Below are 27,070 nucleotides of genomic sequence, written 5' to 3'. Positions count from 1 at the left end.
AGTCTGAAAACCGGGACAACAAGAAGATAGCCCTGGGAAAGTAGGAAAGAGATCAGACACTAAGCGGATTTGAGGTGCTATTGACACCTAGCTCTGGACTCCAGAGGAGATGGCACCAGTCCCACCTCACACAGGGCTTCTGGCATAGGAGACAAGCTGCCCTCCGGACGCTGAGATGACGCCCATAGTGGGAGAGCTGAGGCTTGTGCAGTAGCCTGAGTTCCTGCTGCATGATAAGCCATCAGGACTCATGCACTGCTCACTTTGCCATTTAATCTGCTTGAAGCAGCCTCATGCATAGGTGAGAGCTTCTCCCTGCCCCACAGTTACTACAGTTCTAGAAGCTGGAAACCCTTCGAAAGCTTCCAAGTCTCTGCAGTCAGGTCAGATGTTATCATCAGCAGAAGGACAGCTTGTTCAGCATTTCGCAGGGTCCTGGGACTGGTTTCATGTTCTAAAACGCTCCTCTGCAGAGCACACATATGCATCTGTGCAGGCCAAGGAGGGAGCGATGGATACCAAAAATAGAATCCAGCCAAGAAGAAACGCACTATTATTTTTTCAGGTGAACTGTATTGGACCAGATTTCTAGGCAGATGAGAGGAGGGGAAACAAGTGTTAAAAAGGGCGAAATGAATTCTGCCACCGTGGGTCAGATGCAGAAAAAGGATGCTTGACAGTAAAAATTAAATAAAAATTGGATAATCTAAGGGGCTGTGCATAGGAGAGTGACAGATTCTCTATGCCAATGTTCTATTGGGAATTCTGCTAACTCAGGGTCACCTTGGACAAATCCATTAACCATGTGTGTGTTGGGGGGGGGGCACACGTGTTCTCTCTACATCCATCATCCTATCAGTGATATAATACTAAATCCCCTTTCCAAAGTCCAAGGCTATCGGAAAGAGTCCAAACCTCACATATCACCATTAAGTGATCTTGAGCCTATTCAACAGAAGGGATCAATCCCATGTACATTGAGATGGGGTCCTCTTCCTTATAACTTCTGGCATAGTTGTGGGGACAGGCAGAAGAATGAATGGACACGACACATGAGGAGGTTATGGCATGTCTACATCCTCTCACTGCAACCCAGGAAGTAGGTCCTACTGTTGGTCTTGTTCTGTGTGAGAGGCACGGGAATGAAGTGACTTGCTCTGGTTACAATTTCAGTTCTAAAATACTATTTCAGTTCTAAGGTTACAAATAGCTACTATGTGGTACAGGCAGGGTTTGAACCAGGAAGTCTGGGGCCAAAGCTCATGTTCTTTTTGCTACATTATACACAAAGTAGGGGTGCCAAGTGCCAAATGGCACAGAACATAAATGCTGAATGAGGTTGATGATGAGGGCCCAGTTGCTCAGGAGAGCCTTCCTAAGGAGGGAGACCTGAGTGGAACCTGGAAGGGTAACTAATATGGAGGCCCTGAGGTGGGCCCATAGGAGGCTAAGGGGTCAGATGGATGTTCCTCAACTGAGAAAATGAGGTGAGAGAGGGAGGGCCTGGTATACACAGAAGAAGGAGGTAAAGGAGCCCAAAGGTAGCAGCCTGGGCTTGGAGTGTGAACTCTGGAAAAGTAGCCCAGAGTCCACTATGTTTTTCTAGAAGTGAGCAGGATGGCCAGGCATGGTGGCACATGCCTGTAATCCCAGTGGCTCAGGAGCCTGAGACAGGATGATCTTCAGTTCAAAGCCAGCCTCAGCAAAATCAAGGTGCTAAGCAACTCAGTGAGACTCTGTCTCTAAATAAAATACAAAATAGGGCTGGAGATGTGGCTCAGTGGTCAAGTGCCCGAGTTCACTCTCCGGTATTAATAAAAAAAATTAAAAAAAAAAAAAAAAAGTGAGCAGGATGGTCAAGGGAGGCAAGGAAAGAGGCCCAGGGAGGTAAAAGCTCATTTTGGCTTCAGCTGGAAAGACCCATTCTCCAGATGCCTAAGGAAAGGGAATTGCTTCGGGTTGGCTACCTCAGGGGCAGAGGCAGTGCTGCTGCCAGGCCTTCTGCCTCAGCTGGTGGTCCCCTTCCCCACAGCCCGAAGTAGCAGTTTAGGTTAGACACGTCCTCCTGTTGCTTGTTGCCTTGCTTATTTGGAGCAGAGAAGGTTCATCAAAATGCCCTCACCTTATCGTGGGGTTCAGGGTCAACTCCTCCCCCAGGCCAGGAAGGGAGTGGGAATCAAGTTGATAGGATGGGAAGTGCCAGATAAAATTATATAACAAAGATGTCCTTTGTGGGAAACTGGGACGACAGGGACATCATGCAGGGCCAAGGTGTACTTTCTGAGTTGATCAGGATAGGTGGGATCCCATGGTTTGTCCTTCCCCTCAGGACACAGGACATTCAGTGGACTGCAAACCCCCATACAGCCTCCTACTTGCCTTTCTTTCTGCCATTCTGTAGGTTTGCAGATACTATTTCCATTCTAAGGTTTGGGGAAAATAAAAAAGTCAGTGGGGTGGGAAGGGCCTGAGAGGAGAGATGAGTAGAGGAGATAAAATTAATGTTAGAGCCAGATAAAAACTCTGATTTAGATGCTTCCACGGAAGCATGGATTCTTCCTCCTTTACCTTATCTGAAAAGCAGCTCTTACTACCTTGATGAAAATACCCATCAAGTTATTTTTCCTCTCTACTTTGACTTTGTTGTTGTTTGTTTACTCTCAGGAGTAACTGTTGAGCAATTATCATGGAAGCCAAACGGGGAGCTCAGGTCACAGTTTCTTTTCAAATCTGCAGAGACCCGTGGGGTCTCCTTCTCCTCCATCACTGCCTCCTGTTCAGTTACTTTCAACTGTGTGCTGTTTCATGCTCTGGCAACTTTTTTCCCCCTTAACTTTGGTTTGAACCAAAAGGAGGGAAAACCTGCCTAGAATCAGATTTCTAACCACCAGACTTGAATTTCTCCTTACAAGTTGGTATGAAGAAGACCCACTGTTAAATCTTTAGCCTCCAGAGTCACATGATAGGAGCAGCTTTAAGTTTTCTTCCAGGCAAAATTGGCCACATGGGAGGAAGTGCTATTATTCACAAATCCTAATGACCCCACATTTCTTCTAAATTAGATATCGTAGTCTTGGACGGTTTTCTTCTGATGTACAGGTCGAATTCCACCCCCCCCAAACCCCTCATAAGGATGTATATTCAAACACATGTTCTCAAATTTTACTTGTTCTGTTTTAATCTGCCTGTCTTGTAAAGCAAATATCATTGAGAACATGACCATGTGACTCTTTTCTTCCCCAAACTCCATTACCTTCTAGACCATGTTGATTGAGATTAATCTTTCCCATTTTGATTTTTTTTTTGAGAGAGAGAATTTTTTAATATTTATTTTTTAGTTTTCGGTGGACACAACATCTTTATTTTATTTTTATGTGGTGCTGAGGATGGAATCCAGCACCCGCGCATGCCAGGCAAGCGTGCTACCACTTGAGCCACATCTCCAGCCCAACCCCATTTTGATTTTTAAGGTCTGATTCCTCCTCTCTGCACCATACGTACTCCATGTGGGTTTGTCTCATTTACAAGGAGGTTGGAGGATCAGCTGGCTCATTCTTCCCTGCCTTTCCTCTCCTGATTCTTTATGGCCTCCTGCTCTCTGGATGTATTTGAAATTGATAACCAGATCTTTCAAGGAGCTTTGAGCTGGAGTGCTGTAGGAAGTCCTGTTTCCCTCCAGTGCTGTGGCCTGTGGCCATGAGGAAGGAATGTGTTCCTCTTCACCATGGGCAGCATTGCCTGGTTAGTAAAGAGCACCACTGAAGGTTTTTCCTGTCTCTGAGGTTTGTCTTGGCCCAGTGCCAAGAGGTGAAGATCAGACAGGACCATCCAGTGACCTAGAATGACCCATCTTATCCCTGACAAGACAGAAGTTTAGCTGAATCCTGAGCCCTGAGGAGTCAGTTTCCCTACCTACAACCAGGGGTACCTGTGTGTGTGTGTGTTCCTGCACACGCCTATGTTTGTGTGTGAGCTCATCTGTCATCTTCATGCCAGAGTTTTTAGGTCCCGATGTATTCTTACTAAAAGCCGTTGATTGATAAATGGCTTCTCTCCTCATAAACAAGGTTGAAACTTGTGATTCTTGCTTTCCCAGGGCTTCAGTGACAAGGAGGACATTTGGGCACAGTGGCATTGCAGTGCACACCTGGTATGCGTGTCCAGCATTAATTAAGTCCATTTGGGCTATGGCTATTAGCCAACACCAGTTCTATCTGGACAGAAAGCAGAGTAAGGTAAGTGACCAGGCCTTTCACCAAGCCATGAGCTGGCCTCAAGGCAGCAGTTTAGAGATGGGAATGGATGAGTGGGGGAGGACCAGTGTCCTTGGTCCAAGACTCACACAGGTGTGGACTTGCCTCTCAGGGCTACAGGTGGGAGGAATGAGACTAGTTCTTTAAGACTAAGACAGCACGTTCCATGCAGTTTGGTTAAGAGAGGCCCAGCCACCATCAACTGCTCAAGAGCCACTAGAGCCAGATAGGGCCCTTCTGAGGAATTCTGAACATGCTTTTGGACCTCAGGAGACTCTCCCAGGAACAAGTAGTCCAGCCCTTTTTGGTATTTAAACAGTGACATGTTTTATATTTTGAAGAGTTAAAAAAAAAAAAAAAGGAACAGTGCTCAACTAATAGACACCATCTAACTGTTTAGAGTAATTGCTGTGAAAAACCCCCGAAGGCTTTTCCAACTGCTAACTCCATTTTTAAAAATGCAAAACTGGAAAAGTGAAAAAAAAAAAAAAAAAAAGCAGCAACAAGTCTGTTTCCCTAAGGTGGACCCAGAGCCTCGGGCTTAGTAAACAGTCCTCTGTCCAGGGAGATTCTCCGCCCCCAACCCAGACTTGCCGCTGTGTTTTCTGGTGGGTGGGAGAATGACGTGTCCTTGGTTCACACACAGCTTCTATCAACACTCTGCTCCCTCATCCTCCATCAGATCTCTGGTACCCTCAGGCAAAGGCCCTGCCAAGATGGGTCCTGCACTTTTCCCAGGATCCAGTGGCTTGGGGTGTTTTACATACAGAGCAAGAACAGCCGCAGCCCCTGGGCAAGTGGGCTCCACTACCCAAGGGGGCTTCTCTCCACTGACTTCTCAGGAGGAGGCAGGACTCTGATCACTGGATTGGGACCTGCTGAGGCTCTTTCTCTTTTGTCTATTTTCACTTATTGTGGGTTTCTGTTTCCTGGGAGAGAAAGTTGGGATTGAGTGGGAGATAAGAGACAGTACAGGAAGAAATGAAGCTACCCCTTCAGTCCTAATTTAGTTTTAAATCAGGGCCTATAGCACAGGCGTGCGCTTGCGCGCGCGTGTGCACACACACACACACACACACACTCACACCACCTTTTTTGTTGTTGTTCCTGGGGTCTGAATCCAGAGGCATTTAACCACTGAGCCATAGCCCCAGCCCTTTCTCTGTTTTTTTTTTTAATTTCTTTTTTTTTTTTTAGTTGTAGTTGGACACAATACCTTTATTTTTTATTTATTTTTACATGGTGCTGAGGATCAAACCTAGTGCCTCCCACATGCTAGGCGAGCGCTCTGCTGATGAACCACAACCCCAGCCTCTCTTTTTTTTGAGACAGAGTCTCTCTGAGTTTCTGAGGCTGTCCTTGAACTTGTTCAGATCCTCCTGCTTCAGCCTCCCAAGTCGCTGGGATTGCAGGCATGTGCCACTATGTCCAGCTTCACTTTCTCCTTTGTAAACCACTGTTCCCTTTTCTAAACCTTCTTCCTAGTCTTTATTTTTGGATCACTTTCTGGGGTGACTGAGTCAAGGGAGGAGCATTTTTGTAGTGAGGAGTCATGAGCCTTCCAGAGCTCTCCAGGTGTTGACAGGCCTTGACACAGGAATTTGAAGCTCACTTAGATCAAAAGAAACAGGGCCAAAAGGTTTTGACTCATGCTGCACATTGACACGGCCAGCGGATGCCAATGATTTGCTCTCCCGTGGCAAAAGTTGGAGGTCAACACCTTGCAACACCTTCAAACATGGGTACTGTTCAGTCATGGGATGATGAGGAGTAGAGGGTTGGGCAAGTCTCCTGGACCTCACTGCCAGTTTCTTTTGAGGGCAGACCACCCACACACTGGTACTAGAGTTTTGAAAGGGAAAAAGAAATAGCACATTTCACCCAATGGATTGTGCAACATGGCTGCTTGAGGTCCCCTCTCTGTCCTCTTTTTTGCATAGAGTCTCCTGGATGGCTTCAGCAGGTGGCCTCAGTGTGACTGTTCTCAAAGGTGGTCCTACCCTGCACATGGGAAGGCTGCTCAGCAGGTTTCAGGCCAGCCATGATGCAGAGAGTGAGCCTCAGGAAAGAATGGTCACAGATCACTGACTAACAAGGGCAAAACCAAATGCCCACAGCATTAGGAAGAACTTGGCTGGCTTCTCAGTAACCCCGAGGGACAGAAGAAAAAGCCCACACTCCCGGGAGGAATAGAATTTTGTCCCAGAAAGCCTCACAGACTCACAAATGTCCCAAAGCCCTTTCACTTCCCCTTAGGGACAAACTCCTCAAACCCCAGAAACAGGTGAGGGAAAGTTCCCCTATTTGGAAGTGGGAGAACTCTGTTTTTCAGAACCGTGACCTTGAACTGGTCTTTCATCACATGTGCTTTGCTCTCCCCAATTAGAGAACAGAAAAGGAAATTCCTGACCTAAATTAGTAATTGGTCAAATGACACAATGTTGGTGAAATGGCTTCAGGAAGTATGTGCTGTCTCTTGTTAACATCATTATTAAGCTAACATACTATTCTCCTGGCCAATGCGTGTGTCAAGTTTAAATTCTCTAAAAGGTCCCCAAGTTAAATCAGAGGTGATGAAACTCCCCATAGGAATTACAGCACCTTTCATTTCTGGAAGGTCATTCTTTATAGAACAGATCCGTCTCTGGTGGGCAACACAAGTTCTGAGTGAGTGATGGCCGACAGGCCTTCCAATGAAAAGCTTCAAATATTTCTGGCCAGCCTGTGTGGGCTGGCAGCTGGCAGGGTTTCCCATTCTACTGTATAGGGCCATGCCAACCATTCCTTTCTCTGAAGTGCTTCAGCAGAGCCCAGGCCTCCCAAGTGATGTTTATCAACTCCAGAGAGACAAGTGTGGTCTAGTGGTTTGAGTCAGCAAGGGGGGGTGGCCAAGATTCTCATGTTCTTTCCTCACACTCGGGTATTTCCTTCTTTAAGGGGCGTCATGAGTGTCTTCTGTCTGTCTGTCTGTCTCTCTCTCTCCCTCCTCTCCTCTTTCTTTTCCTCTGCACCCCCTGTCAGCTTCCCTCCACACATGTGCATAAAGAGACCCTTGCACCTTCTAAGTTAGGGTGGAGGGAGGCTGTACTAGTTGGTTTTCCGTAGCCCATTCAGTATGAGAAGCTAGGCAGTCACTAATAACAACTGGTAACTTCTATATGCTGACCCCAAAGATCAGAAATGTTGTCAGTGAGATCCCAACAACCTCAGCAGCCTGGAGCCAAGGAATGTCTTGTGGACTTGGGAGGAAAATATTTGAAAATATTTGAAACAATTTCATCAAATTGTTTAGATGAAACATCAGACACTTTTTCCTCTGAATTTAGAGCCAGGTCTTCTGGAATTGACCCCCAATGCAAATGTCTTTCCTCCTTACTCTTTTTTTTTTTTTTCCTTTTTAAAGTCCAGTTTGCTTTCTTTATTTCATCTGGACTCAAAAGCAGAGAGACAACATGGTAGGATAAATTAAATCTTGCTCACAGAAAATCCTCCTTTAAACTGAATAATGTTTATAGGGCAAGATTTTCACATAGAGACTCTTCCAGGTTGGCACAGGGACTTGCCTCGGCAAGGAGAAGATGTCCCCAACAGTGCTCATTTCCTCTTACTTCTCTCTCTCACTAAGACTGTTGGGTCATTGTGATATCTCCATTCCAGAAAGTTTCTAAAGCTTCTAAGAATCTGGTCTCCCTTATAAAGGACAGCTGTTATTCCCTTTCCATATTTTTGTTTTCCAGACTGATGTGTGGCAGGAGCGGAGGGCCTGAGTAGAAAACAGGTTTTACATGTGATTATTGAGATCCCTAAAATGCCAGGTGGAACCATCAGTCTAACCTCATTTAGGAAATTATTTCCAGGCCTTAATTTATATCCTTTTCCTATTGCAGTGGCCTTGACATATACTTTCTAACTTAGCCCTCATCCCACCTCTGTGATGTGGACTCTCAGATTTCCATGTTACAAACAAGAATCTGAGGGTCAGAGAGTTCAAGGGTCAAGGTCCACTAGAGATTAACTGGGAAGCTTTGGGATTCTAACCCTGCTCTCTGTGGCTTCAAGCCCCAGGCCTTTAGTACCAGGCGGCAGTAGTCTAGGTCATCCTGAGTTATTATTACACAACTGGTTAAGTGTGGGCTCCTTTTTATTAAAACGTGGGTCTTGATAATAGAGTAGTGCAGAAAGAAAGGAAGTCATGGGTTGTGCTCCCTATGCTCGCTTGAGGATAAAGCACTACCAGATGGGTGCTGCTGATAGGCCAAGCCAAGGCCTTTCCTGCTTTCTGCTGCAAGCCAAAACCCTGCGAAGGCTGGCAGCTGGGATTGTTTTATGAATAAGGGGACCCTAACCTGAGGATGCTGACCTGGTTCTAAACGCAAGGCAAAAAGTCTAAGTTAGAAAGAAGACTTAAGTCTAGGTTGAGGAAGGACCAGTGGGGAGAGAGAAAAGGAAGACCGGTTCACACCAGGTGAACAAAACAAGCAAAAGCCTCAAGAGTTTCCTCTGGCTCATAGACGTTTGTCTTGTTAACAGGAGGAAAGTGCCTGAGGCCGGAAGTTGTGGTCATTCACCAGTGTGGACAAACACTGAGGCCAAAGGAAGGACATGGCCTCAGAGTCCCAGACTACTTTTCCAGGACAAATGCAGGCCCCTGGGCCCAGACAGCCTTCCTAAAATCAATCACTTTTAGGGATGCAACTGTGAATACAGAATCTTTTTCTAATTACTCTCACTTACTGTGTCCTTTAGCCAAATAGGGCTAATGAACAGGTGGATTGAGTGAAGTTTGAGCTCTAATATGAAGACTCCAGAACTTATATGTAGGTATCAAAATAGAAGCCAGCATGTGCCAGAAGTTTTGAGTAGTGCCCAAGTGTCTCCATGAACAGTTGTTCCAGAGGCTTCTCACCACGCACACTGAGGTTGCAGGAATAGGGCACTGACCTTCAGGCAAACTTTCCAAGGTCACATGGATGAGAATTGAAGAGGTCTTCATAATTGCATAATTTATGGGTATTTCTTGAATTTGTTTCACCTGTCTCATGTCATTTAGAAAGCTGAAAATTATTTTTTCCTCCATGTTTAAGTTCAACATAGTCATAGTCACTACTTTTTATTGATTGCTGTGTCAGGCAGAGAGAAAGGGGGAGGAGGGGAAGGGAGGAGAGGGGAGGGTCGCCTCACCTCCTTGTGTGGTAGTTTATAGTTGGGAATAATGAGGCTCATGAGATTAAGTAATTTTCCCCACATCCAGACTTCAGGTCAGCCTACAGGATCCTGGCCTGCGACATTCCATCATTTGTGTAGCTCTCAGCCTCCTCTGCTCCTTCACACAGTGTTGGTGATTAGTGATAGGGCTGAGGGATCCAAACCTCAAGAGGCTGCAGATCCTGGGATGAGTCACTTTGCTAAATTTCAGGACACCGAGTAGGCGAGTGACTTCGGTCCCCTCTTTGAGAGGAATGACCTTCCGTGACCCGCTTATCCTTCTGTTCCAGTCCAAGATCCATGCGGCACGAAGTCTGAGCGAGATTGCCATTGACCTGACCGAGACTGGGACGCTGAAGACCTCAAAGTTGGCCAACATGGGGAGCAAGGGGAAGATTATCAGCGGCAGCAGCGGGAGTCTACTGTCCTCAGGTAAGGCTGGCCTGCAAAGAACCTTCTGGAGAGTGTGAGAGAAGGCCTCCCTGTCATGGGTCTCGACCCTTGGGTAGGCTCTGAGAAGCCCGGGATCAGCCATGACACAGCAGGCCACCTGGCATGCTCAACAGAAGCTGGCTTTGTGCCCCACCAAGGTTGGGTCCAAATGGGAATCTGAAGAAAATGCCCCAAAGCATCCAAGGTGGTGGAGGGAGAACCACTGTATCCACATCTATGTAGGACAAACCGCTGGTCACACTCAGGTCTCTTCAAGAATCTCCAGAGCCTTTCAAAATACTGACTGTCCTGATGGTCCAGTCAACCTTCAGGAATATCAACTGCCAGGACAGAAAGTGAAGTTTGCTCTGCGTCTTCAAGGGAGGAATGCACACTGAGGAGAGGTGGAGGCCAGGGTCATGGTGCTGAGACACACACTCTCTTCCCAAGGCGCCTCCTCCAGTCTTTAAAAGGTGTAGGTTACTCTAGCTCAGGTAGGTAAGGAGAAGCTGGCCACCACCACCAGCCTTGACAGAAAGATAAGCACCTGTCCTCTCCAAAGGTCAGGAGACCTGGTTCTCCTTTTTCTGGGAGCCTTGGGCCGATTGTTTTGTCATTAAATGTTGAGGGGACAGAAGAGCTCTGAACTCCCAGATCAGGCTGACTTCAAGAGCAGGGTGCCCTCTGCTGAAAGGACAGGAAGAAGTTGAGTTAGAGGAGGGCAGAGAGAGAAGAGGGCAGTGGTTACTTGGAAATGTGAGAGAAGTGACTAACGAAGGTTACTCCCAAGGCCACATGGTTAAAACCTGATTGATCTGGGGAGTCAGGAAAATAAAGCAAGATGTTTTCATCCTACCTCATCTTCCAGGGTCATTCTATAACTATAGATAGTGACTGCAACGCACATTAGAAAAGGAAAAGATGGGAGAGGAAGGGGAGCTAAAAGCTGTCCAGTTAGCTTCTGGACTGGTGTTGTCCAATCAGAGCTGGGAAAAAAGTTTAAAACTGAAGAACCAGGGAGAGGATGCACGCCCTTCCTGTACAGAGAGGCGGCTTTACTGTGCAGCTGCGGGAGCAATAAACCCAGGGCTTCTGGGTGCACGGGTTGAGGCCCAGGCAGGGCCCTGACGGTATGTTCACATGCTAGTATGTTTTGTAAAATCTACTACGTTTCTGTATTGTCTTAAACAGAGCTACCTAAACAGAGCTACCAGTATTGCATAAGCTTTAGGCCCTATGAAACCTGGATCTGTGCCTGCCTGACCATCTCAGGGTTCACACTAACCTTTTCCCTCCCTGGGAGCCTTCAGAATGGTTTCATGCAAAAGATGTGTCAAATGGTCATTGTTTCTGAGACTTAGAAGTTTGTAAGGAAGGTCCTTAGGGAACATTGTCTTCTTTTATCAGAGAGAAGGCTATTCAACCTAAGCCCCCTGCCTGGAATTACAGCCACACCCAGGCTCCCGCTGAAAGGCAAAGGGTGGAACCAAAGCCCACACTTTGTCTTTTAGACACAGCGTACAATAGTTTTAACCCTGTTAAAACCTACAGTCTCAGATCAGAACCTGGGTTTGTCAGCTCACCTGCCTCCTTATCTAGTCATAGGGAACCCAGCCCTGATCCAGCCTGGATTCTTCCAGCTCCGTGGTTCTTAGGCAAACATCAGAACCACATCAGAGGAGGTATGGAAACAGACTGCCAGGCCTCTCTCCAGAGCCTCTGCAGGTCTGGGTAAGACTGAGTTGAGTGTCTCTCCAACAAATTGCCTGGTGATGCCGATGCTGCTGGTCCAGGATCGAAACTTTGAGGGCCACTCTTCTTGCTGAAGAAGAGATAAAGAGCTGGGGGTGAGCGTGCTGCTTGTTCCACATCCCCCCACTTGCAGCCTGTGTGTCCTGGTCCATCTGCCTGAGCCCCTCATATCTATCGGGCAACCTCCAGAGGCACCAAGCAACACCTGCTAGCAGCTCTCCATGAGGTTGTGCCAAAAGCTCCACATCCTAAGATGAAGCTGACATTACAGAACCACCAGGAATAAAATCTAAGCACCAGGCAATAAATCTCTATTACTGCCATCAGGTTGCCATTTATAATCAATTCCGTGGGATTGAAAAGAAGTTACAAAAACATCTCCCTGCCAAATCCACTCCTACACCTAATACATAAGCATGTTTCTCCCAAGATATTAAAGTGAGTTTCAAATGTTTAATATTATAGTGGAGGGGCCCCACGCGAGGACATTTAGGAGTGGACAGCAGGTTAGCTCTGGTCTGCCTTTCACCCCCGTCCCCTTTCTGATGCTGCCCAGCAAAGCAAGAAGAAACACCAGGTGAGGAGAAGGCCCCATTAGGCCAGGGAGCATGTCAGCCTCTTCTCAGCACTGCAAGTTCAAGCCTGAAAACCTGTCCTTTAATGCCAAGGCTCCATGGGGATGCCCCACACCCACCACCACCTCCATGACTTAAGAGAAACACTTGGGACAATGCAGGGAGGGACCACAAACAGGAAGCAGTCCATCCACTCACAAAGGGGATTTCTCCATCCTGTCCTCCCTCACGCTGTGGCTGCTGCCAGCTCCTGCAGCCCCTCCTGCTTTCCTTGCTGGGAGGAGGAAGCCTGCCCTGTGGAGAGCCTTTGGCAGTCCCATCTGGAAGGGACCAACTTCAGGTCCCCCACAGTGAGGAAATCCAGTCCCTGGCCTGAGAATCCAGGAGGCTGGCTGGGCTCCTGCCCCTCCCTGGCTTTCTGTCCCGTCTGTCCTCTGGCCCACAATGTGCTCCCACAGACAGGACAGCCTCACATGCTTTCCCTGGAAGGATAGCCCTGATTTTTAGTACTCGCCTGACCTCCCTTTGCTTCCTTCAGGAAATTACACACAGACTATCCAGTATCCAAACTCATAAACTGTCCCTTCTCCTTCCCCTCCTAATTAAATGGTGTCTAATAATTGTTCCATAAAAGCAGGTTGAGAACCTAGTCACCATTTGAAACTCCTCTTTCCTAGCCCACCCTAGGGAGCAACTGCCAGGAGGTGCTCAAGATACAGTTCTTGGGGCTGGGGTGGTGGCTCAGCGGTAGAGCACTTGCCTAGCATGTGTGAGGCCCTGGGTTCGATCCTCAGCACCACATAAAAATAAATAAAATAAAGATATTGTACCCAGCTAAAAAATAAATATTAAAAAGAAAAAGATACAGTTCTTGAAATGAGATGTTGGAGACCATTGAGAGTCCTGTGGCTGTGTGTGCTAAGAGTCTCCATGTGCCCAGAGGGCATGGTGTCTGCCTTGCTGAGGGCTGTTCTATGACCTGCCACCATCATTCTCTCTCCCCTCTGCCTTGGGCCTTTGCCAGAGGCTCTTAGACCTCTCAGGTTTGCTCTGGTCAGATCAGGCTCCTGTTGCAGTAGCACCCACCCACCCTTGTCCTCTTCTGTGCATCCCTTTCCTTTACCAGACCATGAGTAACTAACAGAGCCAGGGAATAACCTTGTAAGATTTCTATGGTATAAACATTTTTCTCCAGCTCCCAACTATGCTAGGTATTGTACACAGCATTTAAAAAGTTGCAAGCCCTCCCTGCCAAGGAGTGTACATACTGCTGATGGATGCAAAACAGAGAACGTATTTCCATACTACTAGAAATGTGAAAAGCGATCTTCCTATTTAAAGATATGTAATTACCTTTAAAATTCCTGGGAAGTCCAGTCCTTGGTGTCTGAGGCCTCACATGCTACAGAAATGAAGAAATATCATTGCTATCATGTATTTACTTATTTTTATTCATTCTACTGTCTTTCCTATTTCTATCCCTCCTTCCTTCCTTTCATTACTCATTGTCTACTCCAATGAACTTCTGTTCTTCCTCTTTTCCCCACTTATTGTGTGTCAGCATCCACATATCAGAAAGATCATTTGGTCTTGGTTTTGGCGACTGGCTTATTTCACTTAGCATGAGAGTCTTCAGCCCATTCGTTTACTGGCAAAAGTCATAAAGCCATTCTTTTTTATGACTAAGTAATATTCTATTGTGTATATATACACCATATTTTCTTTATCCATTCATCTGTTGAAGGGAACCTAGGTTGGTTCCACATCTTAACTATTGTGAATTGAACTGCTTTAAACATTGATGTAGCCATGTCACTATAGTATGCTGATTTTAAGTCCTTTGGGTATATACTGAGGAGTGGGATAACTGGGTCAAATGGTGGTTCCATTCCAGGTTTTCTGAGGAATCTCTGCACTGCTTTCCAGAGTAGTTGCACCCATTTTCAGTATAAGCAGCAATATATGAGTGTATGTTTTCCCCCACATCCTTACCAAAATTTATTGTTACTTGTATTCATGATAATTGCTTTTCTGACCGGAGATGGAATCTCAGTATAGCTTTAATTTGCATTTCTATAATTGCTAGATATATTGAAAATGTTTTCCCTATGTTTGTTGACCCCTTGTATTTCTTCTTCTGTGCTGTGCCTGTTTGGTTCCTTTGCCCATTAATGATGGGATTACTTGTTGTTTTTTGTTTTGGTTTGGTTTAGTTTGATTCGATGTTAAGTTTTTTGAGCTCTTTATATATCCTGGAGATCAATGCTTTATCTGAGATGCAGGTAGCAAAGATTTTTTTTTCAGGTTCTTTGGCTTTTTCCTTCACATTTTTGGTTATTTCCTTTGCTGTGAAGAAGCTTTTTAGTTTGATACCATCATTGCTATCTTGAACCCTGAACCATGGGCTAGCAATTTCAAAAAGAAAATGTCAACATAGTTGAATGATTAATGAAGTTTGGGGCTGGGACACGCCGAGTCCTGTGGTTGTAGATGTAGGGCTCTCCTGTGGGATGGATCCCTGCAGGCCTGTGTCCCAGCAGAGGGCCACAGGGGTCGTAATCCAACTGAGTCTCAGCTATGAGCCTGTGATGGGATTGATGCACTTGTGTAGGGCTCAGTAAATCTGCCTGTTGACACCGGGAAGGGGAGAAAGCAGGGGGCAGAGCCTAGATAATTCTTCCACCTTTGTAGCTGCTTCTGTCCCCTGCTTTCCCTCATATATGATCCAGGTAACACATTTTGAGAAGGTTCAAACACAGAGTGAGAGGACAAGGATGAATTCACACTACTTGGTTTAGATGTTTTCAGGGATTTTGTTTTTAAAGGACCTGAGATCCTCTTCATGAGATCTTTAGAGGGCTTCTTGCTCCTTCCCTTCCCCCATTACTTGAAATCTCAGAAAAGACGGGAGGGGAGAGAAGGAGGAACCAAACAAGCTGCCTTTGTCTGGGTAGCAGAGCTCATCTGAGAGTGGGAGAGTCTGGGATTTGCTCTGAGTATTGTTTCAGGGATTTGCCTCCCAGAACAAGGGGACTTCAGTAGCTGCGTAGGGGCCCACCAAGCTGTGTTTTTGCTCTTCAGGCCATTTAAAGAAAACCTGCTTAGGAACCATCCAGTGTTCTGCAGGGCCCTGAGACTTGATGCATTGACCAACCCAACCAGAAGTGTTACTGTGCATCCTCCTCTCTTAAACGGGAGGCTGAGACCACTGTTGGCTTCTCGAATAGAAATATAGAGGTATAAAGTTCCCACCTACAAAACAAAGCAACATGTTGTGTTTATAAATAGACGTTTGACTGTGTGGTCAGTGAGATGACCCTTAAATCATCATCTTCCTTGTGACCAGCAGGATTATGAAGGGTAGATGGACCCATGTGGTGATGAATCTTTGGTTTTAAAAGAAAAGAAAAGAACTGCAGTCTGTCCTGCTCCAACACTTTCCGTTCTGGGAGAAAACGTGATCAGCACGGGCCCCAGCCTCGCCTGGGACCAGTCCATGTTCATTACTCAACTATTCACACATTCTCGTTCTCTGAATGTAAGCACTTCCTTCCATTGTCAGACAGTTTATTAATAACCAGCGTCACAATGAGGATGCCAGCTATCTGACATCTCTCCACACAGGGAGGTGATCTGATCGGCATCTGCCAGCTTTGTGCTCATAGCTCAAAATGCACTTGCCCGGTACTGGTGTAAATCACGCGATGGCTTTTGTTTTGTTTTTCTTCTTGCTCCTGCTCTGTCTCCTTCCTGTGTCTTTTTCTGCTCTTTTAAAGTGCCCCTAGCACCAGCGGCCTGTTGCCTCTTCATTAAGGTCTAACAATGAGCAGGATTCCAGGGGCCTTAATTTTGGTCATGACCTCAGCTCTGCCAGTAGGCACAGCCCACCAGGCAGTGCCAAAGGAATTGGGCTGCCAGTGTGTGTTTATGCTGGACTGCGTAACAGTGAGGCCTGGGGAAGCTCTTTCTGTGGAATGGATGTTTCTGGACTCATTTGAGCAAGACTGGCCTGAGTTAAACTGAGGAGACAGAACAGTTGTCTCTTCTCCTATTTGAGAAAAAAAAAAATTAAAAACTAATAAGGTCACTTATACAGCTGTATTTATGCCCCAAGGTACTACTAGTAAAGGAATTTTTTTGTCTACTCAGAAGAACTGGGACAGAATGACAGTATGTAATCTAAACGAACAGCTTTCTGATGAAGAGATTTTAAACAGGGGAGAAGAAATCCCACTCTCACCTCAGGGGCATTTCTCTGTTCCCATTGAAGCATGTTTTCTATTTGAGTTCCCCTTTGCTGGGAGGAGAGAATAAGTATTGCTGATATTTGCAGTGTATAATGTAATAGAATAACAATTCCAAAGTCAGAAAGGTCAGCTCTTCATTTTCCAGTGTGAGAAATGGAAACTGTGTAAGCTGCAAACAGTTATTTCAGGTAGATATTCGACTTGATACTGTTAATTTTTTAAATTGACTATTTAATTCTTGGTGCCTGTCTCTCTGTCTCTGTCTCCCACTCCCCCTGCTCCCCCAACTGTCCTTTTAAATGACATTTGTACTCTTTACCCTTTGGTGAAGTGCCACCGAGGCGTGGATTCTCCCTGGAGAATAAAGCTCTCCCAGAGACTGCCAGCTGCCATCAAAATGGGCTTGCCTTTGAAAGAGCTTCAATTGCAGTACTCTCTGAACTATTTTATTTCGAAAATGCCTAAGTCGGATGGAAAGTTTTCCAGGCATGCATTTTTTCATGTGAAAAATCACATTGAATTCACTGAGACAGTCCCCAGAGATACCTCCGTGGATCCTGCCATCTGCAATGTGGCCTTATTTCACAGGGTCTCTTGGGAATCTTTGATGTAAGGGATTGATCCTTGAGGATTTGTCAGGGAAATAAATATCTCTTTATCATAAAGGAGAGTTCAAACCTTTTCCCCATATTTATTCCTGGGTATCTGCCAAAACTTTCCCTTACAGCTTTTAGAGATCTGCTGGGAATATTCTTGCTGTCTTTGTCGTGTTTTTTTGTTTTGTTTCATTTTGTTTTTAAAATTTTTTACCCGAAAAACCTAAACAAAGAGGTTGTCATTTATCCTCTTATTTTGAGGATAACAGATTTCTTGGTTTTGGGGGGAGGGGGGCACTGTTTGTTTCAAATTTCCCCTCCTTCCAGAGAGGAAAACACCCCTTCTGCTCTCTGGAATTAGCAGGCTGGTCATCAGCATCCCGTCTAAAAAAACATATGAACCAGTTCCTGATTGTGGCCTCCTCGGCAGGATGCGCACTCATATCCGGTGCTGAGTTGCCCACCTGGGATACTTAGAATGATTGGATCAGATTCTCCATTTCGGCTAAATGAGGAGACCCTTGCATGAGTTGGCCACCAAAAAGAAAGCTGCTGTTTGTGCTGGTGTCCCTCCACGTCTGGCCCTTCCATATGCAGCTGTCCAGTAGCCTGACCTCTGGGGTTCCCAGCTGGAAAATGAAAACCAACAGTGAGTCACAGTCAGTGACTCTAAGGTGTCCAATAAGGTTGTAGTGTTGGCTAGTTCTCTCAAAGATTTCCAGATTCTCTCTGAAAATGACTTTCTGACTTTGACCAAATCACTCAGTCTCTCTCTCTCTCTGACCCTGTGTGGATGGCAGTTCTCTTCTTTATGGTCGGCTCTCTTTCTCTTCCCCATTGGACAGATTATTTCAATAAAATCCTTTGGATTAGGATTGAAATGTGATCATAAAATAGTCAAAGTCAAAACATGATATTTTTCAGTCTACCATCATTCGATTAGATTTTTACTGAGCACTAACTAGGAGGAAAGATTTGCTGCTCTAATCCAATATCAGTTTCCCTGACCACAAATCCCCATAGAGGCCTCATATCAGAGAGTGGGTGCAATCTGCAATCCAGGCCGATCATGCAGATGGCTCAGGGTTCCTGGCAATGGTATGCAGCTTTGCTTGTCTTCTGCCCCCTCCTGGTGGGCAATTGTGAGAGTTGGAAGCATGGCTGCTCTTCCTGGCTCCCCATACCTTCTGTACATGAAGGTGCTCCAGAGATTTCTGTGCTTTATCAACAGATCTGAAGAGCACCTTGGCTCCACCTTCTCCTTCCTTCTACATCTTGGTCCATGCAGTACTACAGAAAGAATTAGGTTCAGGAAGCAGATGTGCTGGCTTCCTACCTCAAGTTACCATGGCAATCCAGCAGTGACCAAAGCAGAAAGCCACCCTCATGAAGTTTCCATTGGAGGGATAAAACACACCACACAGACAAACTGAAATCCTGGTTCTGCCTCCCTGTTTCCTCCCTGACCTCTTCTTTGAGCAGGAGAACAATGTTTCTGTGATGCTCAATGGAGTGTTGCATGTAGGAAGCTCTTGCTTAGGAGTTCTGGAAAAGCTCCTCCTGAGCTTCCCAAATTGATAGGGACACAGTGGTTGTATGTCAGCTTTCCACATTTTCTTGCTTGTCCACCCAGTGTTTTTTCCCCTTTTACATTATGGGGCTCTCTGGGAATTGGGGTACCAACTGCTCATAAAAGCCAGGAACACTTTTTAATAAAAATAACAGCTACTATCCATGTAGCACTTAATATGTTCTTTTTTAATATTTATTTTTTAATTGTACACGATACCTTTATTTTGTTTATTTATTTTTATGTGGTGCTGAGGATCGAACCCAGGGCCTCGAAGGTGCTAGGTGAGCGAGCGCTTTACCACTGAGCCACAACCCCAGCCCTATGTTCTGAACTCTATTTTAAGCATCTTCCAAGCATTATTTTTTAATTCTCCCAACTTTTTTTTTTTTTTTTAAAGTCCTGTTTTCTTCTCCATCTTACCTGGAAGGAAATTGGGACTTAGAGAGGTCATGCAACCTGCTCAAATCCTGGAGCTAGTGAGTCACAGCACCTGAACACACACTCAAAACTGTTAACCCTAACTAAGCCACAGACTGCAGACTTCTGCCTTAGGAGGGTACAATGCCAGTTCGTGTTTTCCAAAGAATATTCAGGACTCTTTCCTATGAATTTGAGTGTTGCTTGATGCTAAGTTCTCATGCATTAGGTGTGTTTTTCAAAAACATTCCTGTCTCCTGTTTTTCTTTGGGCTTCTGTACCAACTTGGTCAGACCTTTCCAAGCAGCTCTTGGCTATTGGTAGCCAAGTAGCTAAGCACTCTACCACTTAGCTACATCCCCAGCTCTTCATTAATCTTAAAGACAACTCAGATTAAACTCTGTTTAGCATTCAAGTTTACAAATATTTGCTTTGGCCGGTTGATAAGAGGAAGTAAATCCTTTAGGCACTGGTTGATAATTATTACACATGCCCCTGGAGGCTATAGCAGTAACTGAAATGAGAACAGAGTTGGCAGAATGTTTGTCTTTCCTAGAAGTTTGTGTGGCAAAGTAAAATGGCTAATGTCATGAGGGGACTCCTGAGTAAGTTATTTACTAAGTAGTAGGTTCTTCATGTTTGAGTGAATCTTGGAAATTAACATCGTGGCCCTGAGAAGTCAGTAACCACAAGACTTTACAATGTTTACTAGCAGTTACATGGTGAAAAATCCAGCTGTCTGTTCTACAAGTCACTGCCCCTCTCAAAGAGATCAGATTTAAATCCTTGTGCCATTTCTCAGGAGTTAATATAGCACCTTGGGGAGGGCGCATGAGCGTGTTCCAGTAACTGGCAGTGGATGGAGCACAGGGACGCAGAGCTTCCTTCCGTTCCGAGTCCAGGTCTGATTTGAAATGGCATCTAGAACCATTTGCTGTGTGCTCTTGAACTTTTCCCTTGTGAGACTCCCATTGACCTGAGCCCTGAGGCTCCTCTCTGACTCAGTTTCTTCCTGAGCTGTCTGTCAGTTGAGGGGACTAAGGTGGCCATCCACAGAGGGATTCTGCCCTCTAGGTCCTCCTTAACTTGCTGGCTTCCTTTCTTCTTCCTGTTAGACCAACAGTCTCATTCAGGGAGGCCTAGGAGGCCTCTGTGGAGGAGGAGGAAACCTGGACAGCATTACAGAGCAGTGTGGGCTTCTCTGGATGCCCTTTGAACTCTTTCTGTGGAATCCTTCCCGGGCAATTGGCCACTTCTCCTCACGGTGGCCATGTGTGCCTAATGGCAGGCCACCGCCCACAGGCTCAGATTACACAGACTCTGACATAGAGCACTGGTGAGCCCTCAGAGTCCTTGTCCCAGAATAGTAGATTTCCTTTCAAGACAAAAGGTAATGAGATATCTTTGCAAATGCATTCTGACAGCCCACTCCTGAGACACACTAATGTGGAGCTGTTCTAGCTTCTTAAATGTAGAGACCCCAAGAACCCCTAAATCTCCTTGACTTCATCCCCACCTTTATCTGCCGCAGCCCCAGAGGCATATCTGCAAACCCAGGGGCTCCAGAAACATAATTTAAAAATACAGCTTACACCTAGATTACATCTTTCTACAGCTGAGCTCTGGAGCCCAAGTCTTCCACTGAATTGCAGTGAAGTCCTTTTCTTTGACCAGTCCCTCCTTGAGCAACAGGGAAAAATAGTTTCAATGATTTCTCCCATTCTACTAAGGGTGTGTGTGTGAGGTGTGTGCTTAATGTACACTAGATGGAGGGTTTCCCTATCCCAAGCAGAGTGCTAAGAGCTACATAGCTATTATCTTATTTGCTCTTTACTGCAAATTCAGGAGGGCAGGTAACTTGCTGAAGGGTCACACATCTAGTGAACAGTTTAGACTTCATCGAGCCCAGATCTGTTTTCCCCTCTACTCAGCTATCCAGTAACCACCAAAATCAAAACCTTCAGGACCAGGGAAGGCTGGCTCAGTTGCTTCACAGGGATTTCACTTAGTACTCAGGCTCTGTATCCCTCCTGAAGGAATTTCCAGGCTAAAGGTGTACAACAGAGCCAGCCAGCATTAGTGCTGCCAGCTATGTACAGAGCAGGACTCTGGGATCACGTAGCCTGCCAAGGCTCTCTTGCCCATCTTCTGTGGGTTTGGTATTGAGGTTGATCATTATAAATAATAACAATCTAGGTAGCATTAATGAGCCCTGTAACTCAAGGCCAATTTATAACTAATCCCATAACTAGAAACCCAATCATCCAAAATTTGTGTGCTTTCCTTCCCAGAGTTTAATGTTGTTACGATTTTTGCCATTCTTGAACACAGTTAATTCTTAGATTTGACTTAATAAATCATCATTTCCTATTGAGAGGTGAGGCAGGGGTGAAAGGGAAAACAATGAATTTTTCACTTGAGCTAGAAATCCTTTAATCTTCTTGGACCCAAGTTTCCCCAGGCCTGTTTTTTAAATTTGAAATCTGACTTCCTTCCCAGTATTATTTTACATTCTTAATATTTTTTTTAGATGATAGAACAGAGAGTACCTCATTAAATCTTCCTGTGTCTTCAGATGGGATTGGTGACTCTTACTGAGAGAACCAGATTAAGATTTATAATGATTTAGGCCTGTTGCTTTAGGTGGACATAGACTGGAGAGAGTTTAGTGCTGATAAGCACAGGCCAGTTGACTTATGAAGGTAGAAAAACAGACCCATTTCAAACAGGGAGACTGCAATAGTATCCAGTGAGGGGTTACATGAGTGTGACACCATGTGGATTTAGTGGCTGGGAACCATGAGGTAATGGAGCCTCACTCAGTGAGGATCAGCTTTTGCTTGAGTTTGCTATTGACTGTGGGAACGTGCAACTGAAGCATGTCAAAATCCAGGAGTGGGGTACAAAGGTAATTCAAAGCTTGGAAAGAAGCTTCACTAAAGGGACAACTTACTGGCACTCTTTCTTTTCTTTTTTTTTTTTTTTTTTTTTTTTTTTAACTAAGATGGGTCACAATTTAAGTATAGCACCCAAGTATATGATAGACAATGTTTATTTGCTTATTCATTCAAACATATTTATTTGCTTTGGTAGAGCAATAAAGATGGGATGTTGCTATAGTGATAGATCTTCTCAGTTTCAAGCTCAAAAGGGCTGGGAGAAGGAAAAGGACAATAATAGCAGGTTAGAGTCAAAATATACTTAGACATTGAGTGTTCTTCATTCTTAGGAATGCAAGAGTCTAGAAGCGTGTTTAATTGGGGGAATATGGATGAGTTTCCTACACAGGGACTTTTATTTAAAAGAGTTAGTATATTTTAGGGGAACGGTTTGATTAGCAATGCTATTTAATGCAAAAGCATAAAAGTCCTTCCTAGCCTTAGGATTCTGCACCTCCTTATTTTAACATTGGAAGAAACCAAACCAAAGCAGTCATTAATTCTGGAATCTCAAATCTGTCATCTGGTCACTGAACTATCCAAAAATTCTATTGTTTCCTATGGATATATAATTCCTACTCTCCCACTCCAAATCCTGCTGGGATTGCATTGATTATATTTTTTAGTTCATGACAAATTGACATCTTTAAAATGTCAACCTTCCAATCCATGACCACAATATATATATATATTTATTTAGGTCTCCATTTTTTCCCCAGTAGTGTATTATAATTTTCACTTGAGAGGTGTCTCTCATCTTTAATTAGGTTAATGTCTAAGCATTTGAGGTGGTTGGATGCTATTGTCAAAAGCATGATCTGAACCGTTAAATTCATACCCAATGACAGGAGCCCATTTCTAATAGTTCTGCTCACCATGGGCAGAAGAGGAAGAATATTCATCAGTTTATTCTCTTCCAAAGTAGAAAAGGTCTAATATCTTCACTGCAGGAAACCAATTTCAGGACCCAAACATTGTAGCCCAGAAATTATTCTTTTGGTCTAACTAAATTCTCTGGTTGGCATTTTAACTTATTTTCCTTTTGTTTGGTTCACAGTTTGCCTTCTATAAAGGTTTCATATCTAGCAGCCTGCTCTTTGAATCATCACACAGCTACTCCATCCAGGAAAGCTTGTAAAAATATGTATAACTTCTATTAGGAAGGAATTTGCTCATGACACAGTATTAAGTTAAAAAATAAAGATAAAATTTTAGTTTTATTTTTTAGATATATGTGCTTTTAAAAAAGGTCAAAAGAGAATGCATAACAGTGTTTAATCTCTGGCTGACTAGCTTATTGGCTATTTTTTATACCTGTCCACATTTTCAAAATTTTTATGATAAATAGGAATGATCATCACACTAAGCCAAAAGTAAATAAATAACAACAAATTAAAATCAGTGTTTTTAAGTGAACAAAAGAAAATTTTAAACATAAAAGTAATGACTTAAACTTTACTTTCCCCCTTCATTGTGCAAAGTGTATTAAAATTTGCTAGTAAGATTAAAACAGGTGTGTGAGCTATCTCAAGATAATTGAGAAAGACAGACTTCTTTTTCATGGAGTTGACTTTCCTGGCAGGCCTCTGACGAGTTCTATATTCCATGCATTGCTGGTATCTACTCCTGAGACGTGGAAAACTCCAAGCACCTGTTTTATTTCCGACTCCCCTGATTCCTGGGGTAAATCCCATATCCACGGCATGGGCTCCAGTTAAATTCATTAGTGGTCCAGATGTGTGTCTCCCTGTTGGCTGCCCCAGTAACCCTGCTGTTTATTAACAGGTTCCCAGGAATCAGATAGCTCTCAGTCAGCCAAGAAGGACATGCTGGCCGCCTTGAAATCCAGGCAGGAGGCTCTGGAGGAAACCCTGCGCCAGAGGCTGGAGGAACTGAAGAGACTGTGTCTCCGGGAAGCTGTAAGAGTTAAATCTGTGTTGTCTGGGACATTATTGCTCCTAAGTATGGACAAAAGGCAAGGGTGGGGACCATGCAGAGCGCCTCCCAGGGAGGGTTCTTGCAAAGGTTAAAAACATCCACACCCCCATGATGAGCTTTGTCAGAAACAGCTGGAGCATGTGCAGGTCAGGTTGGTGTTGACTGACCCCACCAGGGGCCAAGTGGAAAGTCATGCTAATAGTCCCTTATCCAGGCATGGTACACCTCAGTTTATAAAGCGCTTCCTTATGTGACATTACCTTATTGAATAGAATGACTTGCCACCGCCTTCCCAAAAGGTTGTGCTTGGATTTATTATCCAAGCACCTTATGCTTCCCTTGAGGATATTTCAGTTTGTCTTTGGACATCATGAAGCATCATTGGGGGTCAACAGGGAAACCAGGATGTCCCTTCAGATGTTCAGTAGTCCTCTTGAAACCCCATGATCTGCTGTTTCTTTAACTCTTTTATTTAAAATAATAATAATAATAATCAAACTTTAGTCTAGTGATATGTTTAAATCCTATGTAAAGCAATGTCCCCTCAAACCTGTATCTATGCTAGTCTCAATTTTCAGAAGCCTGTAGTCTCTTGCAGGCCACTTCTGTGTTTGTTGAAGTGTCCATCTCAACCTTAAGAGATGGTAAAGATTGTTAGTCATGACTCTCTGCTAGCAGGGCTTGAGAGCTCATTTTTGAGGATAATACACATTGCTGGGCACGTGTGTGTGCAAAGGCTTGTACGTGGATACAGTGTGGGGGCTGCTTGTGCTCCACATAACTTGACAAAGAGCTCTGTTGGTAAACAGTTCAGAACAGGAAGTATAAAAGAGGCTCCCAAATGAAGTCTGAGAGACTTAATGTTCCCCTCCCCCAAATAATAATGCTTTGCAGCAGGAAGAATGAAACAAGGGCCACAGAGTGAGATCACATTACACTTCAACTTGGCTTAATTATGGTCTGGATTGATTTAAACCGGAGCCTGCTCAAAGCAGAACCACATTAGCACAAATCCATTGCAAATCTTAGGAAAGCACTTGGCCTCGTTGGGGGAATGTGCTATGTGATACTGTTAATATTAGCAACATTTTTATAAAGAATATGCTTGAAGGATTGAAAAATATGGGCTTTGGTGTCTGCCTTCAATAATTTGTAAAGTCTTGTTTTGTTTTTAAAAAAACAAAACTTTTTAAAAAAGGAAAAATCCCTCAGCCCAGCAGGGAGTTCACATTCAAAAATGTAAGAAAGTGTCAGGGCGAGGTTCTTGAGCTATTAAGGTCTCACTGTTTCTCCTAAAAAAAAAAAAAAAAAAAACAAGCAAAATAAGGAAAACAAAGCTTCCGCTTTTTATGTTTTTTTTTAAAAAAAAAAACAGAACTCAAGCAGAAGAAAGGACCCAACAAGAAGTCAGTGTCTGTTCCTTCAGCCACCACTCCAGTCTCTTGATGCATCTGTAACAAAGGGCTTGGGGTTTCCTGCTGGGTTCCTGGACTCACACAGGGCTCCCCCTTGGCTCAAGACTAGGGAGGAACTGTTTGACCCTCAGGAGCAGGGCAGCCAGAGTGAAGTAGACAGGGAGCTTTTGGCAGAATATAAAGAAAGGAACCAAGCCGAGGCCCCATAGCAGTGCCTTAAATTACTGCTCTGCCATGCGGCTCTGGTTACGGATGAAATGAGATTAAATATCTGGAGAATCAAGACCTTGAGTCCTGTACCTTCAAGCAGATGGTGAGAAATCAGTAGCCTCATTTTTAAAATATATTTTAAAACCACAAACACTTTAGAGTTATAAATCCATGGCAATGTTAACAACCTCCCCCTCCCTTTTGTAAATTTCAAGGTACTAAGAAGAAAGTCCTAACAATATAAATCCTGCAGAAGGTTGTATTATTTATAGGCAGACTTTGAGGGGAACAGATGAAAAAAGTTGCTGAATAAACACATAACTACTTGGGAGATATTTGAACCACATTTTGTAAAAAGAAAGAAAAGAACAGGGGAGAACGTTGCACAGTGGTTCATACTCAAATGGTCGCCACTGTGCTCCAAAATGCTTACAATGAGGAAGAAAGAGTCTGGGGGTGGATTTGGGTTTTCCCAACATTGGACCATCAGGCCTGGGCTCCTGAGCACAAAAAGCTGTTTGTGTGGGTGATAGGGGTTCTGAGAAGTCACTTCTGGGCTCCTCTTTATCCAAGCAGCACCCTGAGCCTTTGTGCAGCATCTACATTGATTTGGGGCTGCAAAGCCAGAGCTGGGCTTTGCCTGGATATGCCCATTTTGCCATCGAAGGAATGCAGTGGTTCTCCCAGCCTTCTCCAATCTCTGGAAGTGACTTCTTAAAGCTTCTGCCTAGCCTCCATTGCATGGGTCCATTGCTGACTCCAGCTGATCTCTATTCAGCCCAGGTGTAGCACACTAACAGAGCCTAATTCTAATCCCGAACTGTGCCTCAGACCCCCACCCTTGACCCAGGATCCCTGTCACTATGAGGGACTGGTAACTAAATTCACTGTCATTGTACCCACAATAGTTAGATTTCCAGAGCCCAAAATACATACACAATAGATTCAGTTAGTAGCCTAATAAAATAGTTTAGATTTTCAGTTTCTACTAAAACTCTTAATGGAATAAGGTTAGTGTCTTAGCCTGTTTCTTGAGTATCTGGCCTGAGTAGAATAATTATTCTTCAAGGTTAGCCTTTAAATTATGTAATAATGCACTTTTCTGGAATTTTCCATATAGATACTGTTCCTCTTTTAAAAAGAATCAACAACAACAACAACAACTCATTTGAAAGAAATTTTAAACTTAGATCTGAAAGGAAATGTTTGACACAGTGGAAGGAACACAGGGCTTAGAGTAGAAGAGTATCGTAGAAGATGCTCATGAGATCAGCAAATTAATGAAATTAGAACATTTCAAAAGTCAATAGAACTTTTGTTTACTTGACAGAAATTGATTTTGGGGAAAAAACTTCACAAAGTGCATCTATTCTGTAAAGGAAGGAGGACTCGCAAAGACATTCAAAGAGATGGAATTTCATTTCATGAGCTCTTGTTTGGCATAGTGCTTAATGCTCATGTTTGTGATCTGTGCGTTGCAGTGTGTGCGTGTGTGTGCGCGTGTCCTGGAAAGGAAAC

General features: G+C 44.4%; 1 protein-coding gene across 1 annotated transcript in view; it reads left to right on the top strand.

Moving 5' to 3' along the window:
* Frmd4a (FERM domain containing 4A) overlaps positions 1-27,070 on the top strand; it is a 262,810-nt gene that overhangs the window by 209,172 nt on the left and 26,568 nt on the right. Inside the window, exons 13-15 of the mRNA XM_077802674.1 lie at positions 4,097-4,235; positions 9,749-9,890; positions 23,775-23,908. Coding sequence (XP_077658800.1) covers positions 4,097-4,235; positions 9,749-9,890; positions 23,775-23,908 — 415 coding nt within the window. The remainder of the gene's footprint in view (positions 1-4,096; positions 4,236-9,748; positions 9,891-23,774; positions 23,909-27,070) is intronic.

The sequence above is a fragment of the Urocitellus parryii genome, chromosome 9, assembly GCF_045843805.1.
Source record: "Urocitellus parryii isolate mUroPar1 chromosome 9, mUroPar1.hap1, whole genome shotgun sequence".
NCBI lineage: Eukaryota > Metazoa > Chordata > Mammalia > Rodentia > Sciuridae > Urocitellus > Urocitellus parryii.
The sequence above is the reverse complement of the archived record's forward strand: the minus strand, read 5'-3'. Positions and strand labels throughout refer to the sequence as shown.